Source organism: Rhinopithecus bieti, unplaced genomic scaffold, assembly GCF_001698545.2.
Source record: "Rhinopithecus bieti isolate Rb0 unplaced genomic scaffold, ASM169854v2 scaffold_1853, whole genome shotgun sequence".
In the NCBI taxonomy this organism is placed as follows: Eukaryota; Metazoa; Chordata; class Mammalia; order Primates; family Cercopithecidae; genus Rhinopithecus; species Rhinopithecus bieti.
Window position 1 is genome coordinate 3,038,814 of NW_016804151.1, and position 25,013 is coordinate 3,063,826.

At 39.1% G+C, this 25,013-nt stretch overlaps 1 protein-coding gene across 5 annotated transcripts in view; it reads right to left on the minus strand.

Annotated features, from left to right (window-relative positions):
• Positions 1-25,013, minus strand: part of RC3H1 (ring finger and CCCH-type domains 1) — a 94,258-nt gene that overhangs the window by 5,392 nt on the left and 63,853 nt on the right. The window contains exons 13-20 of one of the 5 annotated variants that reach the window (XM_017866950.1): positions 24,566-24,733; positions 15,382-15,534; positions 10,408-10,621; positions 9,779-9,869; positions 9,509-9,641; positions 6,645-6,791; positions 4,494-4,609; positions 1-2,123 (exon numbers count right to left, since the gene is read on the minus strand). The exon at positions 1-2,123 is cut by the window's left edge and continues 5,392 nt beyond it. In XM_017866950.1, coding sequence (XP_017722439.1) covers positions 1,973-2,123; positions 4,494-4,609; positions 6,645-6,791; positions 9,509-9,641; positions 9,779-9,869; positions 10,408-10,621; positions 15,382-15,534; positions 24,566-24,733 — 1,173 coding nt within the window. In that variant the 3' untranslated portion in view covers positions 1-1,972. Of the gene's footprint in view, positions 2,127-4,493; positions 4,610-6,644; positions 6,819-9,508; positions 9,642-9,778; positions 9,870-10,407; positions 10,622-15,381; positions 15,535-24,565; positions 24,734-25,013 lie in introns of all 5 variants that reach the window. The other 4 variants (XM_017866947.1, XM_017866945.1, XM_017866944.1 and 1 more) reach the window with 4 other exon arrangements.

Here is a 25,013-nt window from a genome sequence, read left to right on the forward strand (position 1 = left end):
AAAAAAAAAAAGCAAGAGCATATATATATATTTTTTTAAGGAAGAAAAATGTATAAGAAAATTGAAAAAAAAAAAAAGCCTCACCTTCATTCAGTGCTTCTACCACCTCCCAATCGGTCAATTTATCGCAACAGCTGCGCTCATGCGAAAAAATCCTTAAAACATACCCAATATATATACAGATATAGCTATGTATATATGTATATATATAATATATAAAATTTTTATTTAAATAAAAAAGAAAGCTCGAATCCCAAGCCAATATGTGTATATCAAATCCTTGACCAGCCAGGTCTGTAGGGCATAATCAAATTCAATGTGAAATAGTATATAAACACGGTGCCTTGACTGGGCAAATTAAATAATTGCTACTCAAAAGAGTGTTCTGTTTGGACTCTCCTACTGGTAGGCAATGGAGGACTGTATTACCCTTCCCACCCCCACCACCCATTTGTTTAAGTTAACAGTATGATGGACACAGAGTTTAGACTGAGGTTGTTATGACCTCAGCAGGAGTTAAGGGTTAAGAAAATAAGAAATAAGAAAAATATAAACTCTCGTTTTTACCCAACCAAAGCAATGTAGTAACTTATTACATAACCAGTGCCTTCTAATTTAGTAGTAAAATCCAGAAAGGGAAACTGAAAAAATCAGGCAAATAGATGAATGGAGAGGGCGACTATATCAAACAGTCCCCACTAAACATGTTTTACAGGGTCTTAGTTAAGCACAGACATATGGCATCAGAATATGTGCAGCAGAATAAGAGTAAAAAAAATTCCTTACTCTTTTCAACATTTTCATGAAGAAACATTTTCAACATTGGACAGCTAAGTCTATGAAAAATGACTTCAAACTATTTCCTACCTACTTATACTAACGATTCTGAGTAACAAGTGATCAATTAATAAACTATCCTTAAGACTCAATCAGTTTACAAGTAAAACAAAAACATCCATTGAAATAATGTGGTTCTATTCATTTTAAGTTCAAATCAAATGTTGCAGTTTTAAAATGTGGTTGATTGTCCTGGTTTTTGAGCATCCTATGATTTCAGCAAAAGTTTAATTTGAAAAGCACTGCTTCAAATTTCCAACCATGAGTTGAATGCAGGTGAATCACCAAACATGTATTTTCAGTGCTAACAAGTTATAGTTAATTCTTAATCAACATTTAAATCTAATTAAATACTGACTCAGCTTTCTCATTATATTCAGAAAATGCAAATGATCCTTAATATGAAAATGAGGACTTCAAAAGTTGGTAATTCTCTTTGAAAAGTTGAAAATAAAAACAAGAAATAAAACCCTCCCAAACAAACAAAAAATTTCAATGTCAAGAAAAACATACCTATCCAGTGAAGCTAGTGATCTAGAAAGGCATAAAGAATTCCAAATAACAGCTCTGGGAAAAGTTGGTTTGCTGCACATTTTCTAATAACTCAGTCTAGTACTGTCTGTTTCTCAAGCACCACAGAATTCTCTGAAAGCTGATGTTTTTGGTCTGTTTTAAGTTTACAGGGTGGTGAGAATTGATAAGGATTGGGGGTAAGGAATTATACAAATTATACACTGGGTATGTAATACCAAAATACAAGAAAACCTACTTCATTAAGATCATACAATTAATCAAACAGAGTGTATATATAATATCTTTTTTTCTTTTAAAGCCCTGGATCCAAGGCGTCCAAAGTTATTAAAATAAAGTTCATTCACAGAACAAAAACAAATTTAATCTGAATTGCTTGCAGATACTGCTAATTTTCTTTTTCTTTAAATTAAAAAAATGCATTAATGTGAACTATGTGCAGGGTTTGTTTTTAGTAGTGGTGTTTGTGCACATTGCCTCTGGTGGATTTCCTGGATTTCTCTGACCGCTCTTAAGAGAAACAGTTTAGAAGTTATGCGTTCTCCTACCCCTATGCCCGACAAACTGATTAGGAGCAGAAGATAAAAGTAGGACTCCTCATATTTTAAGGAGCAGAACTGGGAGTAACTCCTGATCTCTGGGAGTCATTGTTATCCCCTCCTCCCTCAGGGTCCTCTGATAGGTTCAGAGAGCTGGTCTTGTTTGATAGGAGGCTGATACTCTCTTGTGTCAAGGCTGATCCATTTGGTACATCACTGCTGACATTTTAAAATTTTGAAAAGGAGAGAGAGAAAATGATTAGTACAAAATATCAACAGGGGCTATCATTTAGCATGATAAAAAATATATAAATGGCTTCCAAATTTTAATCTACAGCCCCTTATCCATGTTTTAGCACAGGGTTGGCAAACTAAAGCTAGCCAGGTGCGTATTTGTTTTTCAGGTGTGTATTTTTGTAACTAAAGTTTTATTGGAATACAGCCTGCTCATTTGTTTAGCATATTATCCACTGCTTTCAAACCATAGAGAAGAGTTGAGAATTGTGACAAAAACTGTAAGGCTCATATCTTAAAATACTACCTGGCCTTTAAGAAAAGTACTTATCCCTGATTTAGCAGGTTTGCTACTATAAAAAATAATTTTGAGCTCATGTCTATAATCTTAGCACTTTCGGAGGCCAAAGCAGGCAGATCACTTGAGTTCAGGAGTTGGAGACCAGCCTGGCCAACACGGTGAAACCCTGTCTCTACTAAAAACACAAAAATTGGCCTGGTGGTGCGTGCCTGTAAAAACCTACTTGGGAGGCAGAGGCACAAGAATTGCTTGAACCTGAGAGGCAGAGGTTTCAATGAGCCAAGATCGCACCACTACACTCTAGCCTTAGTGATAGAATGAGATTTTGTCAAAAAAAAAAAAAAAAAAAAGCCAGGTGCAGTGGCTCATGCCTGTAATCCTAGCACTTTGGGAGGCTGAGGCAGGTGGATCACAAGGTCAGGAGTTTGAGACCAGCCTGGCTAAGACAGTGAAACCCTGTCTCTATTAAAAATGCAAAAACTAGCCAGGTGTGGTGGCACGCGCCTGTAGTCCCAGCTACTCAGGTGGCTGAGGCAGGAGACTCGCTTAAACCCAGGAGGCGGAAGCTGCAGTGAGCCGAGACCATGCCATTGCACTCTAGCCTGGGTGACACAGTAAGACTCTGTCTCAAAAAAAAAAAAAAAAAAAAAATTGAATCCAAGATAATGCATGAATTAAAAAGTCAAAATCCAGGCCTGAAAGCATTAGAAATTTTTGCTATATATCATCAGGGGGGCAACTTAGGACTATGTATTCAAAAGCCTCAAAATATCCTCAGAAAATAATTTAAGATATGCAAACAAAGCATTAATTGTAATACTGTTTATTGTAGGGATGTTCGTGGTAGTTGATATGTATCTTTTCATATCTGCAGAATATTGGATGATATAGGACAGACTGAATCAAAAACCAAGGAGGTGGAGTGCTGGGTTTGTAAAACTAGCAAGAGGATAAATGCCCACACACTTTAAAAAGACTGGAAAGACCTGGGTGCGGTGGCTCATACCTGTAATCCCAGCACTTTGGGAGGCCAAGACAGGTGGATCACCTGAGGTCAGGAGTTCAAGACCAGCCTGACCAACGTGAAGAAACCCTGTCTCTACTAAAAATACAAAATTAGCCAGGCGTAGTGGTGCATGCCTGTAATCCCAGCTACTTGGGAGGCTGAGGCAGGAGAATTGCTTGAACCCGGGAGGCAGAGGTTGTGGTGAGCCGAGATCCTGCCATTGCACTCCAGTCTAGGCAACAAGAGCGAAGCTCCATCTCAAAAAAAGAAAAAAAAAAGACTGGAAAGATAATACCCCAAAATGTTAACAAGAGTCATCTCTGAATATTGGAATTACAGGCAATTTAAAAATTTGCCCTTTTCTAACATTTTCGATTTCCTAAAGCTAATTTTTTTATAACATATTTAAGATGGGGGGGTGACTTTATTTTTTTTACATTAAGCATATCGTACTTTTATAATGTAAAGATACTAGGCTATCTTCGAAATAGATTTAAAAACAAGGGGAAGATGGAAACATAACCAGAAATTTTCCTTTGTTAGGTATTAACAGATAATTCAACCTTGGATCTCAGTTTTGTAACTCCAGATTTATGCAAAAAAATATATATATATTTTTTGAGACTGAGTCTCACTCTGTCGCCAGGCTGGAGTACAGTGGCACAATCTCGGCTCACTGCAACCTCCCCCTCCCAGGTTCAAGTGATCCTCCTGCCTCAGCATCCCGAGTAACTGGGACTACAGGCACGGGCCCCCATGCCGAGCTAATCTTTGCATTTTTAGTAGAGATGGGGTTTCACCATGCTGGCCAGGATGGTCTCAATCTCTTGACCTCATGATTCGCCCGCCTCAGCCTCCCAAAGTGCTGGGATTACAGGCGTGAGCCACTGCGCCTGGCCGCAAAAATATTCTTAATGTACACAGAATAATGATATTTTAAGAATCAAATTATGTTTATGAGGGTACTTCTGATATGACTGGATAATATAATAATTTCTCTTTTGTGTGTAATTTAATATGGCTACGAAAATCTCCTTTTCTTTACCTGAATGTCAATGTAAGGTCCTCAGCCGGAACCTTGTTTTGTGGTTCTGGTTGTCCATTTTCAGCTTGTTTACTTGTATTCAGTTTGCTTTTCATGTCCACAGAACACTGGTTTTCCTTTGAAAGAGGAAATAAAATCAGTTATCGTCTATTTAATGGTGTTAATGGGAGAGACCAAATTACAGATAATACAAAGTGATGATCCAGAAATCATATTTAATTTTGTAAAATAACCAAAGAAACTGGTAGACTAAAAGAGTGACATACATAAAAACATAACAGAATACAACCCACTTGCTCACTAACCAAGCTGGAAAAAAAGAGAGACAATGCCTCAAGCTAACGTGAAAAAAAATTTCACAGAAAAAAATGATAACCTAGAAAGGCGGCCAGGCATGGTGGCTCACCCCTGTAGTACCAGCAGTTTGGAGGCTGAGGCAGGTGGACTGCCTGAGGTCAGTTCGAGACCAGACAGGCCAACATGGCAAAACCCCATCTCTAGTAAAACTACAAAAATCAGCCGGGTGTGGTGGTGCACGCCTGTAATCCCAGCTACTCAGAAGCTTGAGGCAGGAGAATCATTTGAATCCAGAAGATGGAGGTTGCAGTGAGCTGAGATTGTACCACTGTACACCCCCACTGGGTGACAGAGTGAGACTCCCTCTCAAAAAAAGAAAAAAAAAAAAAAAAAAAATGCTGGGTGTGGTGGCTCACACCAGTAATCCCAACACTTTGGGAGGCTGAGGTGGGCATATCACCTGAGGTCAGGAGTTCGAGATCAGCCTGGCCAACATGGCGAAACCCCATCTCTACTAAAAATATTAAAAAATTAGTTGGGCATGGTGGCGGGCGCCTATAATCCTAGCTACTTGGGAGGCTGAGGCAGAAGAATCACTTGAACCCAGGAGGCTGAGGTTGCAGTGAGCTGAGATCGTGCCACCGCACACCAGCCTGGGCGACAGTGCGAGACTCCATCTCAAAAAAAAAAACTAAAAAAAAAACAACAACAAAAAAACAAAAACTACACTAGTGTAGTAGCAGGCACCTGTAATCCCAGCTACTCAGGAGACTGAGGCAGGTGAATCACTGGAACATGGGAGGCGGAGGTTGCAGTGAGCTGAGATTGCATCACTGCCCTCCAGTCCGGGTGACAGAGACTCAGTCTCAAAAAAACAAAAAAAGCAAACCAAAGTACAATAAATATCTTTTTTTTTTTTTTTTTTTTTTGAGACAGAGTCTCACTCTGTCGCCCAGGCTGGAGTGCAGTGGCCGGATCTCAGCTCACTGCAAGCTTCGCCTCCCGGGTTCACGCCATTTTCCTGCCTCAGCCTCCCAAGTAGCTGGGACTACAGGCACTCGCCACCTCGCCCGACTAGTTTTTTGTATTTTTTAGTAGAGACGGGGTTTCACCGCGTTAGCCAGGATGGTCTCGATCTCCCGACCTCGTGATCCACCTGTCTCGGCCTCCCAAAGTGCTGGGATTACAGGCGTGAGCCACTGCGCCCGGCCCCAATAAATACCTTTAACATACTTACTGAAAGCAAAAAACCCTGCACACTCAATTTATTTGCTTAGAAAGATTATGAAAACTATGCAACAAAAAAATCATATCATGCAACCTGAGGAACCCCCTAAGATTCAAAATTTACTAAAATGAATGTCTGTGCACTCTGAAGCAAATCCTAAGCATATTAATGGATATAGTTCCAAGGAAAGAATGTGCAGATTGTATATCACTCATAGCAAAAAAAGGTCATCATCATAAAGGCTACGAAGCTGGAATATTATTTGGTGAATATATCTTTATATAACATGTTGTCACTGCAAAATAGTAAACACCATCCTATTTGCTTCCCTAATCAGTATGCTAAACAGAGATTTAAGAACTTCCATTAAGTTCTTAAATTAAAGAAGCATTAAAACCTTGTTTTCCCTAAAAGTTAATGAAGAATTCTAAGACAAAGAACACACCCAAACCAAAAGAGAGGAAGGGAATGACAAAATCGTAAGGTAGTCCACCCACATAATTATTTTAAATATTAACCACTCATCAGAGTGCCTTGAAGTGATGATTCTGTAGCTCTAGATAATTCTAGAGCCACATGAAAGATTTCATTTCACCTTCCCCCTCTCTTCCCACCATAACACTCACCATACTCAGTTCCCGTGTTCTCTTCCCGATTTCCCTTTCCACCTGGTGCAGTTCCAAGCTCAACTGCTCACTTGAGATCATTCCAGGCCATTTTGGAGGTGGTGGTGGTGGGGGCTGTGACTGGCCTGCCAGGGTGTTTGCCTCCCTCTGCAACACCAGCCTGTTACTAACAGCCTAGTGCATAAAGCCAAGCACAGAGAAAACTCAACACACTTCACACCATGCACAGAATAACCAGGCTCAATTCCACACCATAGCCTTAAGTAGCTTATCACCCAGCTATTTGCAACAAAAATAATGCAACTGTAAGGCACTGTTCTCTTTGAGTACCATTTGAACAAAAAAAGAGCAAAACAGGGACATTTAAATTTAATAAACAGTAATTTCATCTTAAGTATAAATTGCTCCTTGTATTTTCTGATTTGAAAGAGAAGTTGGCTGTGCATGGTGGCTCATGCCTTTAATTCTAGCACTTTGGGAGGCTGAGGTGGGAGGATCACTTGAGGCCAGGAATTTGAGACCCACCTGGGCAATACATCAAGACCTTGCCTCTACAAAAAAGAAAAAAAAATTAGCCTAGGATGGTGGTGTGGGCCTGTAGTCCTAGCTACTAGGGAGGATCACTTGAGCCCAGGAGTTTAAGATTACAGTGAGCTATGATCATGCCACTGCACTCCATGCACTCCAGCCTGGGCCAGAGAGTGAGACCTTGTCTCTCAAAAAAAAAAAAAAAAAAAAAAAAAAAAAAAAAAAAAAAAAAAAAAAAAAAAAAAAGGAAATGGAAGAAAACAAGTCAACTACAGATGTGCATCTTTCCCCTCTGTTTTAATGGTAATTTTCTCTGAAGTAAATCCTATAACTTATTTCATTGAAACCTCAGTAATGCGCAAGGACCTTTTAACTGTACTGGTTAAATATGTTGGTACAGTTTCCTAAAATAATACTTGATAGTCTTTTTGGACAGCAAAATGTGCCTGAAATACTTTAAAACAAAAAACCATGCATTTAAGGATATGCAGTGAGTGCTTATTGGGTGGAAGGTCTGAATCTTTAAAAAGTTAATGAACGAAAGATTGCCATAAGCAAACATAGCATTCTCTTTCTGTGACAGGAATCAGTAAGACGTTTTGAATCAATATAAATAAGCAATGGCAAAAGCAGACAAAATCTAAATATTACATAGATTTTTTTAAATTCCTAAATCTAATTGCGTACGTAGGGGCACAAGTCAGCTAAATGTTCCGAAAACAATCTCCTACTGGTCTTCCTAAAAAGAAAGTCTACTAAGAAAATGTCTTATAACTTTTTTTCCCTCCAAAGTGATGGCTTACTTATTATTAAAGATTATGGTAGAAAGACAGACTAATGTTCTAACAGTACCATTTTTTCCTCCAGAAAGGACAATGTATTTATCATTAGAATATCTTCAGTTTTCCATATTCAAAGAATATGTTCCAATGTAAAGGATGATATATAAACAAAACCTAGTCTTCCTTATGTGACACTTAAAAGATTTTTAAAATTCTTATTTTATTTTTTTGAGACAGAGTCTCACTCTGTCGCTCAGGCTGGAGCGCAGTGGCACCATCCGGGATCACTGCAGCCTTGACCTCCCTGGGCTTAGGTGATCCTTCTGCCTTCAGCATCCTGAGTAGCTGAGACTACAGGCATGCACTACCATGCCTGGTGAATTTTTGCACTTTTTATAGTGAAGGGATTTTGCCATGTTGCCCAGGCTGGTCTCAAACTCCTGAGCTCAAGCAATCCATCTGCTTTGGCCTCCCAAAGTGCTGGGATTACAAGCACGAACCACCACATCCAGCCAGATTTAAAAAATTCTTTAGTTTTGTTTTTCTAAGTGTCAGGCAGCATGATGGAAAGAACACTGAATCTGAAATATGAAGACTTGGGTTCATGTTTCAACTTCTGAGAAACTCATATACTTCAATCAAAAAAGGAGGACAATACCACCTGCCTAACCTACCTATCAGGGATATTGTAAGGGTCAAATAAGACACGTGGTAGTGATTTTTAAATGGTACAGAACTACATAAATGAAAAGTGTTATTATTCTTATTACACTGGAACTATGTTTTATTTTTTAAGTCAAAGTTCTTTTTTTTTGAGACTGAGTCTCACACTGTAGCCTGGGCTGGAGTACAATGGCGCGATCTCGGCTCACTGCAACCTCTGCCTCCTGGGTTCACATGATTCTCCTGCCTCAGCCTCCTGAGTAGCTGTGATTATAGGCGATCACCAGCATGCCCAACTAATTTTTTGTATTTTTAGTAGACATGGGGTTTCACTATGTTGGCCAGACTAGTCTTAACTCCTGACCTCATGATCCGCTTGCCTCGGCCTCCCAAAGTGCTGGGATTACAGGGGTGAAATCCCGTCTCTACTAAAAATACAAAAATTAGCTGAGTATGGTGGTGTACATCTATAATTCCAAATACTCAGGAGGCTGAGGCAGGAGAAGCACATGAACCCAGGAGGTGGAGGTTGCAGTGAGTCGAGATCACGCCCCCTCACTCCAGCCTGGGCAATAGAGCAATACTCTGTCTCAAAAAACAAAAAACAAAAAACAGAAACAAACAAACAAAACTTAAATGTGCCATCAGGGAATACAAGCTCCTGTTGGGAAATTTTAGGTAATCTGTTTTCTATTCTTAGGTAGTAGAAATTTTACTTTTTCTATTGTCCCAGTGCTAAACCCAGTATTGAATTCTTTGAAGAATGGAAACCTACACTAACTCCTAAGAAATAGACCCTAAAGTTTTTTGTTCATAGTGCCTCAAAAGTTCCCGTTTAAAATCTCTGAGAACCCTTCAAAATTGGAATAAAATGGCTCTCTAGGCTGGTACCTCTAGTCCACGTAGCTGGGTCTGCTGGCTAATCTGATGGTTCAATTGTTGCAATTCTAGTCGTAGCTGTTCTCTCTCAGCAGATGGAAGGGGTTTTCCATGACTGGCCACTTCTGACATAGATATTCTCTCCCTTTGGTTAGAAAGAAAGTGTGAAGTAAATTTTAACGTTTCATTTTGTTAACATATTACTGACCAGAATAACAAAAAGAAGTTGCATAATTTTAAAGGTTTCTACATGTTTATTCAAGTAAAAAGAATGACTCATACCTCTCACTGAAGTGTCCCTGAGAAGGTATGTTTTGATGAGGTGAATATGGAGAACCTCCCCAGCCACCGTGGGTTCCATATGGACTATAATCTGTAAGAGAATGATTTATTATGGTATGATATAATTCACAGATTTGATTCTTCTTTTAAGGTACTCATAATCTAAAAGACATTAGGGTATTGCATACACAGATATCTGGTATCTACCTTAAATGGCCAGATTTTTAAAATTCTTTAACTTTGTTTTTCTAAAAGTACCCAGGCAGCATGATGCTGGGTACTGATGCATGTTTGTTTCTTCCCCAATGAACTTTCAGTCTTTGTAGTTTTCTTCCAAATTACTGTATAATGAGAATGTTATTCCCCAAATAGCAATGAAGCTATTTGGGGTGGGGGTGGGATGGGGAAGAAACATTAGGAAAGCATCACATATAGACATTTAATTTCAGTTTATGTACCTAAAATTCTCTGGGTTATATTACCTTTCTTACAGGGATGATTCCATGGAAAGTTTGAAAATTACTGCCTTGCAAGATTACTAAAAACACTGATTGTAAATGGGGAGCAGGGGTAATGCTGAAAGTCAAGATTATGAACCCTTTAGGTCAGCTTACCTTTGAGATTCTTACCTGAAATGTTAATAGATTTTGTAGGAGCTCCCTGAGGTGCCATAGCCTGCATTGGACCAGCACCCTGATATATAGTTTTGGAAGTTCGCGAGATGGCACCAAACCGAGACACTGTTGGTCGGTCTCCAAATGGGATGAGGTCATCATCACTGGTTTCTGCTGCTCTTCTCTGAAGATCTAATCGCTGGTCCCTCATTCCTTTACTCTCCACATTCTGATAAAAAACCAAAATGAGAAATCTACCCCACACTCAGATGGCTCTGTAACCTAATTTTTTCTAGATCTGTAATAAGGTTAAAGATGAGTATAACACTCTTACTGGTAAGACTAAAATCATTAGTTACCTTTGGTTGTTTTTATGTAACACTGGTTTTTAAACCTCTGAGGTGAGGGGCGACAGGGTCGCACTCTGTTGCCCAGGCTGGAATGCAGGGGCACTATCATGGCTCACTGCATCCTCAACCTCCTGGGCTCCAGTGATCCTCACACCTCAGCCTCCCAGGTAGCTGGGACTATAGGCATGTACCACTATATCCAGCTAATTTTTTTTTTAAATTATTTATAGAGATGAGGTCTCCCTATGTTGACCAGGCTGGTCTCAAACTCCTAGGCTCAAGCAATCCTCCTGCCTCAAGTTCAACTTCCCAAAGTGCTGGGATTACAGGTATGAGCTACTGCACCTGACCTAAGAAATATATTTTTAAAATTTATGGGAGGCCATTGTTTTGGACTAAGCTCCTGCACTAAGCCCCAAGACACCAGATCAAAGCAGAATGTAATCACTTGTGCTAGATGCCACAAAATCAAACTGAACTTGAAAATGCGTCAGTTTTCCAAAAAACAGGAGATTCACAGCAATCAATCATAAGAGGATCACTCAATTAGAACTGGTAAGTCCCTTCTGCTTTAGTCCTATAAGGAAAATAACTTTGAAACAGCTAAACTGAGTTTTGCTTTCATTTCTCTGTTTAGCTCATTAGAGCATCTTTCTATTTCATAGATGAAATGCTTCCTGATTAATCAATCACTAATAAAAGCCAATTCAATCTTTAAGAAATACATATATATAATGATCTAGTATATATATATATATATATATGCATACAAATATATATTTATCCCTGTATAATGTTACACACATATATAGACACACAAATATATAATTTGTATGCACATTAACATTTGAGAAATACTAGATTAGACTTCTTTTACCTATTTGGGAGGTTTTCAATTACCTCCCAAACTTCAAGTCCTCTATATTGGACTGCAACTTTTTGTTTGTTTTTGAGACAGGGTTTTGCTTTGTCACCAGGTTGGAGTGCAGTGGTATGTGAGCCTCAACCTCCCGGGCTCAAGCAATCCTCCTGCCGCGGCTTCTCAAGTAGCTGGGACCACAGGCGTGCACCACCACACCTGGCTAATTAAAAACATTTTTGAGGAGATGGGGTCTTGCTATGTTGCCCAGGCTGGTCTTGAACTCCTGGGTTCAAACAATCCTCCCACCTTGGTCTCCCAAAGTGCTGGGGTTACAGGTGTGAGTCACCATGCCTGGCCCAAACTTTTTAATTCTTTACTGATTTAAGAAAATGAGTTTTATTTTGCTAATACTCGTGTTACTTTAATATAATAACCCTTTTTGGAAGCCAAGTAGAAGGCAAACATTCCCGCCTAATTTCCCTCATTTCTTTCCAATAAGAGCCTTACTACAGCCTAAAAACAATGCTTCTGTAATCCTACTGCAAAAAAAAAAAAAAAAAAAAGATTTATTTTTTTTTTTCTCCCTCTAAAACTCTATTTTTTTGGGGGGGCGGGGCTGGCATATAATCATATTTATGCTATTAGATATCACTTCACTCATTTACAGTGGTTATCAGCATCCAAATATTTTTTTTATGGCAAATATTGGTCTTTTCTTAACCACCTGGAAAAGTATTTATCCATGAAAATCTATATAACCTAGGAAAAACCTATATAATATCTTACTAACTCTGTCAAGAGTAATAAGGACAAATGGGTTAAGAATAGTCAAGGTACACCATACCGTTCAGCAATACCATTCCTTTTTTTTTTTTTTTTTTTTGAGATGAAGTCTCACTCTGTCATCTAGGCTGGAGTGCAGTGGCACAATCTCGGCTCACTGCAACCTCTGCCTCCCGGGTTCATGCCATTCTCCTGTCTCAATCTCCCAAGTACCTGGGATTACAGGCTCCTGCTACCATGCCCAGCTAATTTTTGTGTATTTAGTAGAGATGAGGTTTCGCCATGTTGGCCAGGCTGGTCTCAAACTCCTGAGCTCAAGTGATCCACCTGCCTTGGCCTCTGAAAGTGCTGGGATTACAAGCATGAGCCACGGTGCCCAGCCAGCAAGACCATTTCTAAGTGTAACTTTCATGCACGTGAAGACATATATACATAAGAATGTTTGCTGGAGTACCATACATAATAGTGAAAGATCAAAAATAGCCTAAATGTCCACTAATACAAAAATAAATCATTGTATGGTATCATTTATACAGAATATCTTGCAAAAGTAGCTAAAATCAATAATCCTGAGCTACAGATATAAATATGGGCTGGGCATAGTGGCTCACACCTGTAATCCCAGGATTTTGGGAGGCCGAGGAGGGCAGATCACCTGAAGTCAGGAGTTCCAGACAAGCCTGATCAACATGGTGAAACTCTGTCTCTACTAAAAATACAAAAAAATTAGCCGGGCATGGTGGTATGTGCTTGTAGTCCCAGCTCCTCGGGAGGCTGAGGCAGGAGAATCGCTTGAACCCAGGAGGCGGAGGTTGTACTGAGCTGAGATCACACCACTGCACTCCAGCCTGGGTGACAGAGTGGAACTCCGTCTCAAAAAAAACCAAAAAAAAAAAAAAAAAAAAAAACCAACAAAAAAGACACAACTTAAAAGCAATGCTGAGTGAAAACATGAAAATACAAGCTGAAGTGTATAATTTACATAAGGTCTATAAACATATAAAACAACATTGTTTAGGAATAGTGTAAAATTATCCATGGCCAGGTGCACTGGCACACACTTGTAACTACAGCACTTTCAGAAGCAGGAGAATCCCTTGAGCCCAGGAGCTCAGGACCAGCCTGTTCTGCCTAGGCGACATAGCAAGACCTCATCTCTACCAAAAAAAAAAAAAATTAGCTGAGCATAGTATCACACATCTGTGTCCCAGCTACTTGGGAGGGTGAGGTGGGAGGATCACTTGAGTCCAGGAGTGTGAGGCTGCAGTGAGGTGTGATTGTGACACTGCACTCCAGCATGAGGAAGATCCTGTCTTAAGGGGAAATAAAATTATCCATGAAAATGATAAATACTAAACTCAGGATAGAGATTACTGACAGGGAATGAAAGAGGGAGAAAAATGAAAGTATATACAGGGGGATATACTTCTTGAAAATTGTATTTCTTTAAAAAATAAAAGGCAATGAAGATAATATCCAAGTAGGGTAGCTCATGCCTGTAATCCCAGCACTTTGGGAGGCAGAGGCGGGAGGATCACTTGAGGCCAGGAGTTTAAGATCAGTCTGGGAAACATAGCAAGACCCCATCTCTACAAAATTTTTTAAATTAGCTGGGTGTGGTGGCATGCACCTGTAGTCCTAGCTACTCAGGAGGATCACCTAAGTTCAGGAGTTTGAAGTTACAGTGAGCCATAATCATGTCACTACACTCCACCCTGCGTGATGAAGATTGATCCTATCACTATAAAAAGAGATAAGCTGAAGCTGGGCATGGTGGCTCACGCCTGTAATCCCAGCACTTTGGGAGGCCGAGACAGGTGGATCACTTGAGGTCGGGAGTTTGAGACCAGCCTGACCAACATGGAGAAACCCTGTCTCTACTAAAAAATATAGCTGGGTGTGGTGGCATGCACCTGTAGTCCTAGGTACTCAGGAGGATCTCCTGAGTTCAGGAGTTTGAGGTTACAGTGAGCCATAATCACATCACTGCACTCTACCCTGGGCGACAAAGACCGATCCTATCTCTATAAAAAGAGATAAGATGAAGCTGGGCATGGTAGCTCACACCTATAATCCCAGCACTTTGGGAGGCCAAGGCGGGCGGATCACTTGAGGTCGGGAGTTCGAGACCAGTCTGACCAACATGGAGAAACTCCGTCTCTACTAAAAAATACACAATTAGCCGGGTGTGGTGGCGCATGCCTGCAATCCCAGCTACTCCGGAGGCTGAGGCAGGAGTATCACTTGAACCTGGGAGGCGGAGGTTGTGGTGAGCTGAGACCATTGCACTCCAGTCTGGGCAACAAGAGTAAAACTCCGTCTCAAAAAAAAAAAAAAAGGAGATAAGATTTTGATAATATTTTAACTTGGTTATTAGAAACACTGGTGTTACATGATTTTTCACTAAAGAATAAAATAACCCAAGTATTAACTTTCAGCATCTTAGAGTTCACTTGAAGCTGAGCAGCTGTAATTCTGACACAAATACTACTCTTGTTCACTAGATTCAACTTTGTTATTTAAACTTCAGAGTTGTGAAAATAATTTTTTTTTGAGAATGTTTGTTTTGAGACGGAGTGTCACTTTGTCGCCCAGGCTGGAGTGCAGTGGCACAATCTTGGCTCATTGCATGCTCTGCCTCCCGGGTTCATGTCATTCTCCGTGAAGAAGAATTTTAACTTATTTGGTGAAGAAGTCCAAGATCCTAATTAATTATGTAAAATAATTTAATCTGGGTACTAAACAATTGTTGAGAAATTGCTATTTGCACAGAAATATAATAAATGCTCTGTCTCGGTAAGTATTAAAAGATTTTTATTTACATCTAAATGAATCAAAAACCTGCACTGTTTAAACATAACTCAATTGCAGAGTATAGAATATGGTCTGAAACTCTTAAGCAAAGCTGAATTATTTGTGCCTAAACGGTAATGGGTGAAAATTTATTTGGTTTATCTTGATTTATATTAATTATTGCTTAGCTGTTACACATACCATCATTTCCACACTCCCTGCTGCCACAACATCTTTGGGTTTTGCATCTTTGGTTCCAATGTAGGAGCCGATGGTGTCACATGACCAGGGAGAGTATTGGCTATAATCATTTCCTTTGTATTTCCCAGCTACCTTCAAGTCTTCATCCAAAAACTACAGATGGAGAAAGAAAAAAAAAGAAAAAGAAAAAGAAATAAAACAGGAAATGGGTCTATGAGTAACAAGACAGAGAAAGCAGAGAATTTCTTAGAACATTGTGCTGAAGCAACATAATGATGATTATTAGATTTTAAGTGCCACAATAGAAGATTTTGTAAACTATGAAAATATAAAGTAAGTGAAGAGTGATTTTAGCTTTCAGTTTTGTTTTTTGTTTTTTTTACCTTAGCAGAAGGTTAAAAAAAAGAAAAAAAAAAGGTAATTCAATATCCTTTCAGGAATCAAGCTAGGATTTTATGGGTTTGCTCATCCTTTTCTTCATTAGATCAGTAAACATTTAAGCATATATGTACCAAGCCATAGTTTTGCTAGACCCTCCTCAATGTTTCTTTCAATAAAATCAAGGTAAACAAGAATATTAAAATTTTGATTTTATAGTACATGATGATGTAGTAATTTTTTACTGAAATCTCTTTAATAGCAATAATTCATATCTTGAATAAATTCTGCTTCTTAGGTTGATTCAATGAGATGAAAAGGATGTCTAATTTTTATCTTTTCAAGATAAGTTCTCCAGTCTAAAAACAGAATAGCTATTCTAAGGCTAATATATTTTCACTAAAATTGCAACATTCACATTTATAAAATGTTTTACATTTTCAAAATGTTTTCACGTATACTACCTAATAAGCTCCTAAATCCATAATAGACAACACAGGTGATATGACCAAGGCTATACCAGTATAGGGCAATGCTAGGACTGTAACTTTAATGTTTCTTTCATTTTATCACAAGACATATATACACTGATATCTAGGGGTATCAGTGTTCATACTAAAAACATCTCTTTGCTGAGTTATCATTGTTGGCCTTTTGCACTGACATAGGGTGTGCTCCTCGCTAATATCACTCACTGTCAACCACTCTTCATTGGTATTGGTTCATTTAAGTGGATCTATGCCTCCCACTATACTAAAAACATCTCTTTTCTGAGTCATCATTATTGGCCTTCTGCACCGACACAGGGTCTGCTGATCACTAATATCACTCATTGCCAACCACTCTTCTGTTTCTATTATTCATAACCTTTTCCCTTTTCTTTGTCCTATTATTTAAAAAATTTTTATCCTTTTTTTATTTTTCTTCCACCTATTAAACTTTAGATAGAACAGCTAACTTTTAAAACACATGACCTACCAGTTACAGTGCTCCTTTTTTTTGAGACGGTGTATCGCTCTGTCACCCAGGATGAAGTGCAGTGACATGATCTCCGCTCTCTGCAACCTCTGCCTCCCAGGTTCAAGCCATTCTCCTGACTCAGCCTCCCAAGTAGCTGGGATTACAGGTGCATAGTAGTGACAGGGTTTCACCATGTTGGCCAGGCTCGTCTGGAACACCTAACCTCAGGTGATCCACCCACCTCAGTCTCCCAAAGTGCTGGGATTACGGGCGTGAGCTACCACGCCTAGCCAAGAGTGCTCCTTTTTTAAATCTCTGACTGTAGTGTATTATATGCAGCTATTTAAATGAACGAGATAAATTTATATACTGACATACAAAGACAGCCAGGAAAATGGATTAGGTAAAAACAAAAACAAAGACAAAACAGACATAAAACCAAGATGTATTTCCTAAATGATCCTATTAAAAAATAATAATGAGACTGGGCAAGGTGGCTGACACCTGTAATCCCAGCACTTTGGGAGGTCGAGGCAGGCAGATCACCTAAGGTCGGGAGTTCAAGACCAGCCTGGCTAAGGTGGTGAAACCCTGTCTCTACTAAAAATACAAAAATTAGTTGGGTGTGGTGGTGCATGCCTGTAGTCCCAGCTACTCAAGAGGTTGAGGCAGGAAAATTGCTTGAACCTGGGAGGCAGAGTTGCAGGGAGCCAAGTTTGCGCCACTGCACTCCAGCCTGGGCAACAGAGTGAGATTCCGTCTCAAAAAGAAAAAAAAAAAAGTAATAACAATAATAATAAAGAGATCCAACAATCCCACTACTGGGGATTCATCCAAAGGAAAAGAAATCAGTATATGAAGGGATATTTACACCCTCATGTTTTATTCCTGATAGCCAAGACACGGAATCAACCTAGGTGTACAGCAACAGATGAACTGATAAAGAAAATGTGGTATATATACAATGAAATACTATTCAGACATAAAAAAGAATAAATCATGTCATTTGCAGCAACAAAGATGAGCCTGGAGGACAACACATTAAGTGAAATTGGTTAGGCACAGAAAGATAAATATTTCAGGTTCTCACTCATATGTGGGAGCTAAAAAGTTGAGTCACAGAAGTAGGGAGTGGAACTGTGGTTATGAGAGACTAGAAAGGGAATGGAGGGAGGCAAGGGGAGACAGAGCTTGGTTAATAGATACAAAATTATAGCTACATAGGAGGAATTACTTCTAGCATTCTATAGCCCTGCAGGGTGAATACAGTTAATAATTTACTATATATTTTCTAAAAGCTAGAAGAGAGGATTGTTTTTCCTGATTTGAAAAAATTATGGGTTTTTTTTTTGAAGAAAACTTTTAACATCATAAACTGATCTTTATATACAATTTTATTCATTATTTCTATAGACCAATCCAATTCAATTCAGGTTTATTTACTTATTTACAAATGACATAAAAAATGTGGGCTGGGCATGGTGGGTGGATTGCTTGAGCCCATGAGTGTGAGACCACCAGCCTGGGCAACACAGCAAGACCCTGTCTCCTTTTTAAGAAAATAGAAACATTTTAAAAAAAATTTTCCACTTAGGATCTTGGAAGTCAAAATAAAATGGAAAGTATCTAGGACAGATTGACAAAAGAAACAAATATCAACAAAATGATTTTCAATTTGATGAAGAAAGAAACCACAATCTTAGGCTGGGCATGGTGGCTTGCACCTATAATCCAGTACTTTGGGAGGCCAAAGTGGGCAGATCACGAGGTCAGGAGTTCAAGACCAGCCTGGCCAACATAGTGAAACCCCGTTCCTACTAAAAATACAAAAAATTAGCGAGCATGGTGGCAGGCGCCTGTAATCTCAGCTACTCAGGAGGCTGAGGTGGGAGAATCGCTTGAACCTGGGAGGTGGAGGTTGCAGTGAGCCAAGATCACGGCATTGCACTCCAGCCCAGGTGACAGTGTGACATTCCATCTCAAAAAAAAAAAAAAAAAAAAAAAAAACCACAATCTTCATACAACAACAACAACAACATCATCAGGTTTGCAGTAAGAGATGTGTTTTTTTTTTTTTCTACAGGCATGAGCCACCGCGCTGGGCCGATTTATAAAGGAAGCTTGAGATAAACACTGTCAACAATGTTGTAGATATGAAAAGCAAGGACAACAGCAGATCTGCCCAGCATTTTTCCTTGAAATAAAATCTGAAGATATTTATTTAGCCCACAAGAAGAATGTTATTTATACAATGTTATATAATGCAAAAATTTACAATTAAATATAACACTGCTCTCTTCTTCAAAGAAAAGTTGGATGACTGGCCGGGCACAGTGGCTCATGCCTGTAATCACAGCACTTTGGGAGGCTTAGGTGGCTAGATCATCTGAGGTTAGGAGTTCGAGACCAGCCTGGCCAACATGGTGAAACCCCGCCTCTATTAAAAATACAAAAATCAGCCTGGCATGGTGGTGCATGCCTGTAATCCCAGTTACTCAAGGAGGCTGAGGCAGGAGAATCGCTTGAACCAGGGAGGTGGAGGTTGCAGTGAGCCGAGATCGTGCCACTGCACTCTAGCCTGGGCAACAGAGCAAAAGTCTGTCTCAAAAAAAAAAAAAAAAAAAAAAAAAAAAAAAAAAAAAAAAAAAAAGAAAAAAGAAAAGTAAAGAAAAGAAAAGGAAAGTGGGATGACTGTTCTGAATGACTTAAAAGCTACCTGCCTACCAGTCAAAGGGTGACTGAAACTCTCTGGAAGCATCCTGCATTTCTGTAGCCTTGACCTTGCAGCAGCAAGTATCACATACACAATTGTCCAAGGAAGAGAGGATTTTGAATGTTCCCAATATAAATAAAAGGTAAATGTTTGAGATGATATGCTAATTACCCTGCTTTGATCATTGCATATTGTACATATCACTTTGGGAGGCCGAGGCAGGTGGACCACCTGAGGTCAGGAGTTTGAGACCAGCCTGACCAAGATAGAGAAACCCTGTCTCTACTAAAAATACAAAATTAGCTAGGCGTGGTGGCGCATGCCTGTAATCCCAGCTCCTCGGGTGGCTGAGGCAGAAGAATCACTTGAACCCGGGAGGCAGAGGTTGCGGTCAGCCGAGATCGCGCCATTGCACTCTAGCCTGGGCAACAAGAGCGAAACTCCATCTCAAAAAATAAAAATAAAAATAAATATCACTCTGTATCCCATAAACTTGTACAATTATAATGTGTCTACTAAAGAGATGTTAGTTCATGCACAGAAAGAAGGTGAAATATATATAAAAAGTTTAAATATATAATAAACAGTGGTTATAGAAAATGAGATTTTGGAGAAACTTCTCTTTCTATATCATGTATTTCCATAATGTACGAATTTAGTACAACCATACACAAGTTGTTTTATTTACTTATTTTTAAATTTTTGTTGAGAAGGAGTCTCGCTCTGTCGCCCAGGCTGGAGTGCAGTGGTGTGATCTCAGCTCGCTGCAACCTCTGCCTCCTGGGTTCAAGCAATTCTCCTGCCTCAGTCTCCCAAGTAGCTGGGATTACAGGCGCCCACCATCATGCCTGGTTAATTTTTGTATTCAGGTTGTTTATAATCAGAACTGAGGTTTAAATATATATCTTTGTATCTCAGTAACTAAAATAATACTAGATAATGTTCCTTAATAGCCAGGCATTATTATAATTTTATTAGGAGTAAAATAACAATAATAAATATGAATTGTTTACTGAATGCCTGCTACATACCAGATGCCTTATGTTTCGTCTTCACCATACCACTATGAGGTAGGCTTTCTTATGTTTGATTTATACATGAAGAAACTTGCACCTCAGGATTCAGGGATGCTAAGTAATTTTAAAAAGATCACACAGTGAAGGACACAACTGAACCTCAAAGTTTCCTATGTTTGATACCAAAAACTGCTCACTTTTCACAATGTCATATTGTTTTCCACATTTCTTATAAAACAATATAGCATAATAAAGTTCCAGGGTGTACTCTAAATAAAGAATTTTTGAAAAAATATCACACCTGGTGTTTTTTTTCCCTCTAACTTTTTTGAGACAAGGTCTTTGTTACTCAGGCTGGAGTGCAGTAGCATAATCATAGCTCATTGCAGCATGGACCTCCCAGGTTCAAGCAATCCTCCCACCTCAGCCTCCCAAGAAGCTGGGACCGCAGGCGCATCCCACCACACCTGGCTAATCTTTATTTTTTTATTTTTTTTTTGAGACAGAGTCTCGCTCTGTCGCCCAGGCTGGAGTGCAGTGGCCAGATCTCAGCTCACTGCAAGCTCCGCCCCCCAGGTTTACGCCATTCTCCTGCCTCAGCCTCCCGAGTAGCTGGGACTACAGGCGCCCGCCACCTCACCCGGCTAGTTTTTTGTATTTTTTTTTTTAGTAGAAACGGGGTTTCACCGTATTAGCCAGGATGGTCTCGATCTCCTGACCTCGTGATCCGCCTGTCTCGGCCTCCCAAAGTGCTGGGATTACAGGCTTGAGCCACCGCGGCTGGCCTAATCTTTATTTTTAAATTTGTAGGAATAGGGTCTATGTTGCTCAGACTGGTCTTGAACTCCTGGGCTCAAGTCATCTTCCCACCTCAGCCTCCCAAAGTATGGGATTACAGTTGTGAACTACTGCACACCTGGCCGTTTTTACTTTACAAATAAAACTACATTAATAGAAGACGTTGTGACTTTACTAATAACCTACATTTTTGTGGAAAACTCATCCAAAGTGTTTAGATGGGAAAACTAGATATTGTGAACAACTTCTATTTAGTAGACTTCCTTCATACACCCAACAAGATACTATTTACTATGTGTGATGTACTTCTCCATTTTCATTTATTATTCATGATTTGTCAGTTAGTAACGTTTAGAATCGTAATTCTATACATAAAGGATGAAAGACAAGTTCCACATAGTATCAACTGTAATCCTGAGAAAACTTACTTGATTATTTAAAAAAATATATAAACTATAAGCTAAAGCAGTATGTACAACCAACAAAACAAATACGGTTACTTTAAAGTTGGATATTTTTGGGCTGGGCGCAGTAGCTCACGCCTGTAATCCCAGCACTTTAGGAGGCCAAGGCGGGTAGATCATTTGAGGTCAGTTAGAGACCAGCCTGGCCAACATGGTAAAACCCCATCTCTACTAAAAATACAAAAAAAATTAGCTAGCTGCGTGTTGTGGCACATGCCTATAATCCCAGCTACTGGGGGAGGCTGAGGCAGGAGAATCGCTTGAACCCAGGAGGCAGAGGTTGCAGGGAACCAAGATTGCACCACTGCACTCCAGCCTGGGCAACAGGGCGAGACTCCGTTTCAAAAAAAAAAAAAAAAAGTTGGCTTTTTGAAAAGACGAACAAAATTGATAAATCCCTAGCAGGACTGACAAAAAAAATTACCAATATAGAACTAGAAAAACGAATATCACTGTAGACCATATAGACATTAAGATAATAAGACAACACTTACTCACTATAACTAGTAGCACTGTCGTACAGAATTACAAAGAAGTTGACTCCCCAAATTATGGTTATTGCCCTGTGATACATTAACCAGCTTTTTTAAAAGCAATCTTATTTGACTGTTGTTTTTCTCTGATTTTCACTATCTGTATTTATGTGTCTTTCCTATCCATTAAACCAACTTTTCTGGCTGGTTTCCTCATTACTGAGTTAAATAAATCTTTGATATGTCTTACTTATTTAAAACAATTCTGAAACTAGGATTAGAGAAAAGTTTCATAAATACGATAAAGATTTTCTACCAAAAAGCCTATAACATAATGGTAAATTATTATTAAAAGCTCCATTTACTCAAAGATTAGAAAGGAGTCAAGAATATGTGTTACAATCACTTCTATTCAGCACTATGCTGGAGTCCAAAATAATAAGACAAAGACAAGACAAAAGGATTAAAAAGGGGAAAAAAGATTATTCAGAGGACATAATTGTGTGCATAGAATATTCAAAAGAATCTACTAACAGTATTATAATTAATAAAGAAATTTAGCAAGCCTGCTGAATAGAAGGGTCAATACAAAAAATCTATTTCTCTATATTAATAATAGAAAATAAAAATTTCCAAACAATTCTATTTAAAATAGTTTCAAAAAACATTGATTATCTAGGAATAAATTCAATGTAAGATGTGCAAGACACTGAAGTATGAAGTATAAAGAAAATTCAAATAAATGAAGGGGTATATGATGTTCATAGAGACTTGATATTAGAAAGATGTCACTTCTCAGCTGGGCACGGTGGCTTATGCTTGTAATCCCAGCACTTTGGGAGGCCGAGGCGGGCAGATCACCTGAGGTCAAGAGATCGAGACCATCTTGGCCAACATGGTGAAACCCCAGCGCTACTAAAATACAAAGAACTAGCCGGGCGTGGTGGCTCATGCCTGTAGTCCCAGCTACTTGGGAAGCTAAGGCAGAAGAATCACTTGAACCCAGGAGGCAGTGGTTGCAGTGAGCTGAGATGGCACCATTGCACTCCAGCCTGGCGAAAGAGCAAGACTCTGTCTCAAAAAAAAAAGAAAAATGTCATTTCTCATCATATTGATCTAAGGCAACACTGTCTAGGCCTGGCATGGTGTCTCACGCCTGTAATCCCAGCACTTTGGAAAGCTGAGGTGGGAGGATCACCTGAGGTCAGCAGTTCGAGACCAGCAAGGCCAACATGGTGAAGCCCTGTCTCCACTAAAAATACAAAAATTATAGTCAGGCGTGGTGGTGCACGCCTGTAATCTCAGTTACTCAGGAGGCTGGGGCAGGAGAATCACTTGAACCCAGGAGGTGGAGGTTGCAATGAATTGAGATTGCACCACTGTACTCCGGCCTGGGTGACAGAGTGAGACTCCGACTCAAAAAAAAAAGATACAAAAATTAGCTAGGAGTGTTGGTGTGCACCTGCAGTCCCAGCTACTTGGGAGGCTGAGGCATGAGAATTGCTTGAACCTGGGAGGCAGAGGCAGCAGTGAATGAAAATTGCACCACTGCACTCCAGCCTGGGCGACAGAGTGAGACTCTGTTTCAAAAAAACAAATAAATAAAAATAAAGCAACACTAATAGAAATATAATGCGATCCACACATACAATTAAAACATTTTTGGCCACATTAAAAGCAAAACAGGTGAAATTAATTTTAATAATTTTATTTAATCTAATATATCAAAAATTTTAATGAATTTTACATTTTTGGTATGAAATTCTTGAATTCAGTGTGTATTTTATCACTATAGTACATCTGAACTTAAACTGGCCACATATTACATGTTCAACAGCCACATGTGGCTAGTGGCTACCATATTGGACAGCACAGATTTAGAGATCCGATGTAATCCTAATCAAAACTGGAGCAGACGTTTTTGTGGAAATCAACATACTGATTCTTGAAAAATAACAATACTAGAAAATATAACCACCACATATTGAAACTTATTATAGAACTACACGAAGAGAATGTGGCATTGGTTCAAGGATAGAAATAGACTGATGGAAAAGAAAAGGGTCAGGAAACATGTGGTCATCTGATTATGATAAAGCAGGGCACCAGGGAAAGCATGCTGATTTCATTAAATTGTGCTGAGTCAATGCCTTACAGGAAAAAAAACAAAACAAAACAAAACACGGATCTTGACTCCTAATACATTACATTACATACATACAAAGATCAATTCTAGATGGATTGCAGAGTTAAATGATAATAAACCTTTTAGAAGAAAACAGAAAAAAAAATCTTCATACGCATTGGGAATAGGCAAAGATGACCTAAACTGGACACACACACAAAAACACTGATAAATGAGACTAAAAATGATTTGCTTACTTCTTCTGGATGAAAGGTAGGAGGCAAGGTTGGTGAAGGTGCAAAAGGAGGTGGAGAGATAACCTTTCTTTCCTCTAGCTGGGCCATTATTTCCTTTCGTCGGCGATGTAGTTCATCTAGACTAGGATGAGGCTGGGGAGGAGGAGGAAGCCGGCTATAAGGAGGTTCCTAAAAATAGAAAGATTAGTTAAAATTGAAAGAGAATTTCAGGACAGATTAATTCATTTAATATACTCAGCGTATATTTTAAGTTATGAAGCAGCTTGTATACCCTTAACATTTGAAAACACCAACACTTAATAGAACAAAGTAAAACAAAATCCCCCAAACTCTCAAGATCTTCCAAATAGCTAAATTTAGGTTTTTTTTATTTGGTCATAATTTCCAAGTAGATCTAGAATTGTTTTTTTTTTTTGTTTTTTTTTTTTTTTTTTTTTTTTTTTTTTTT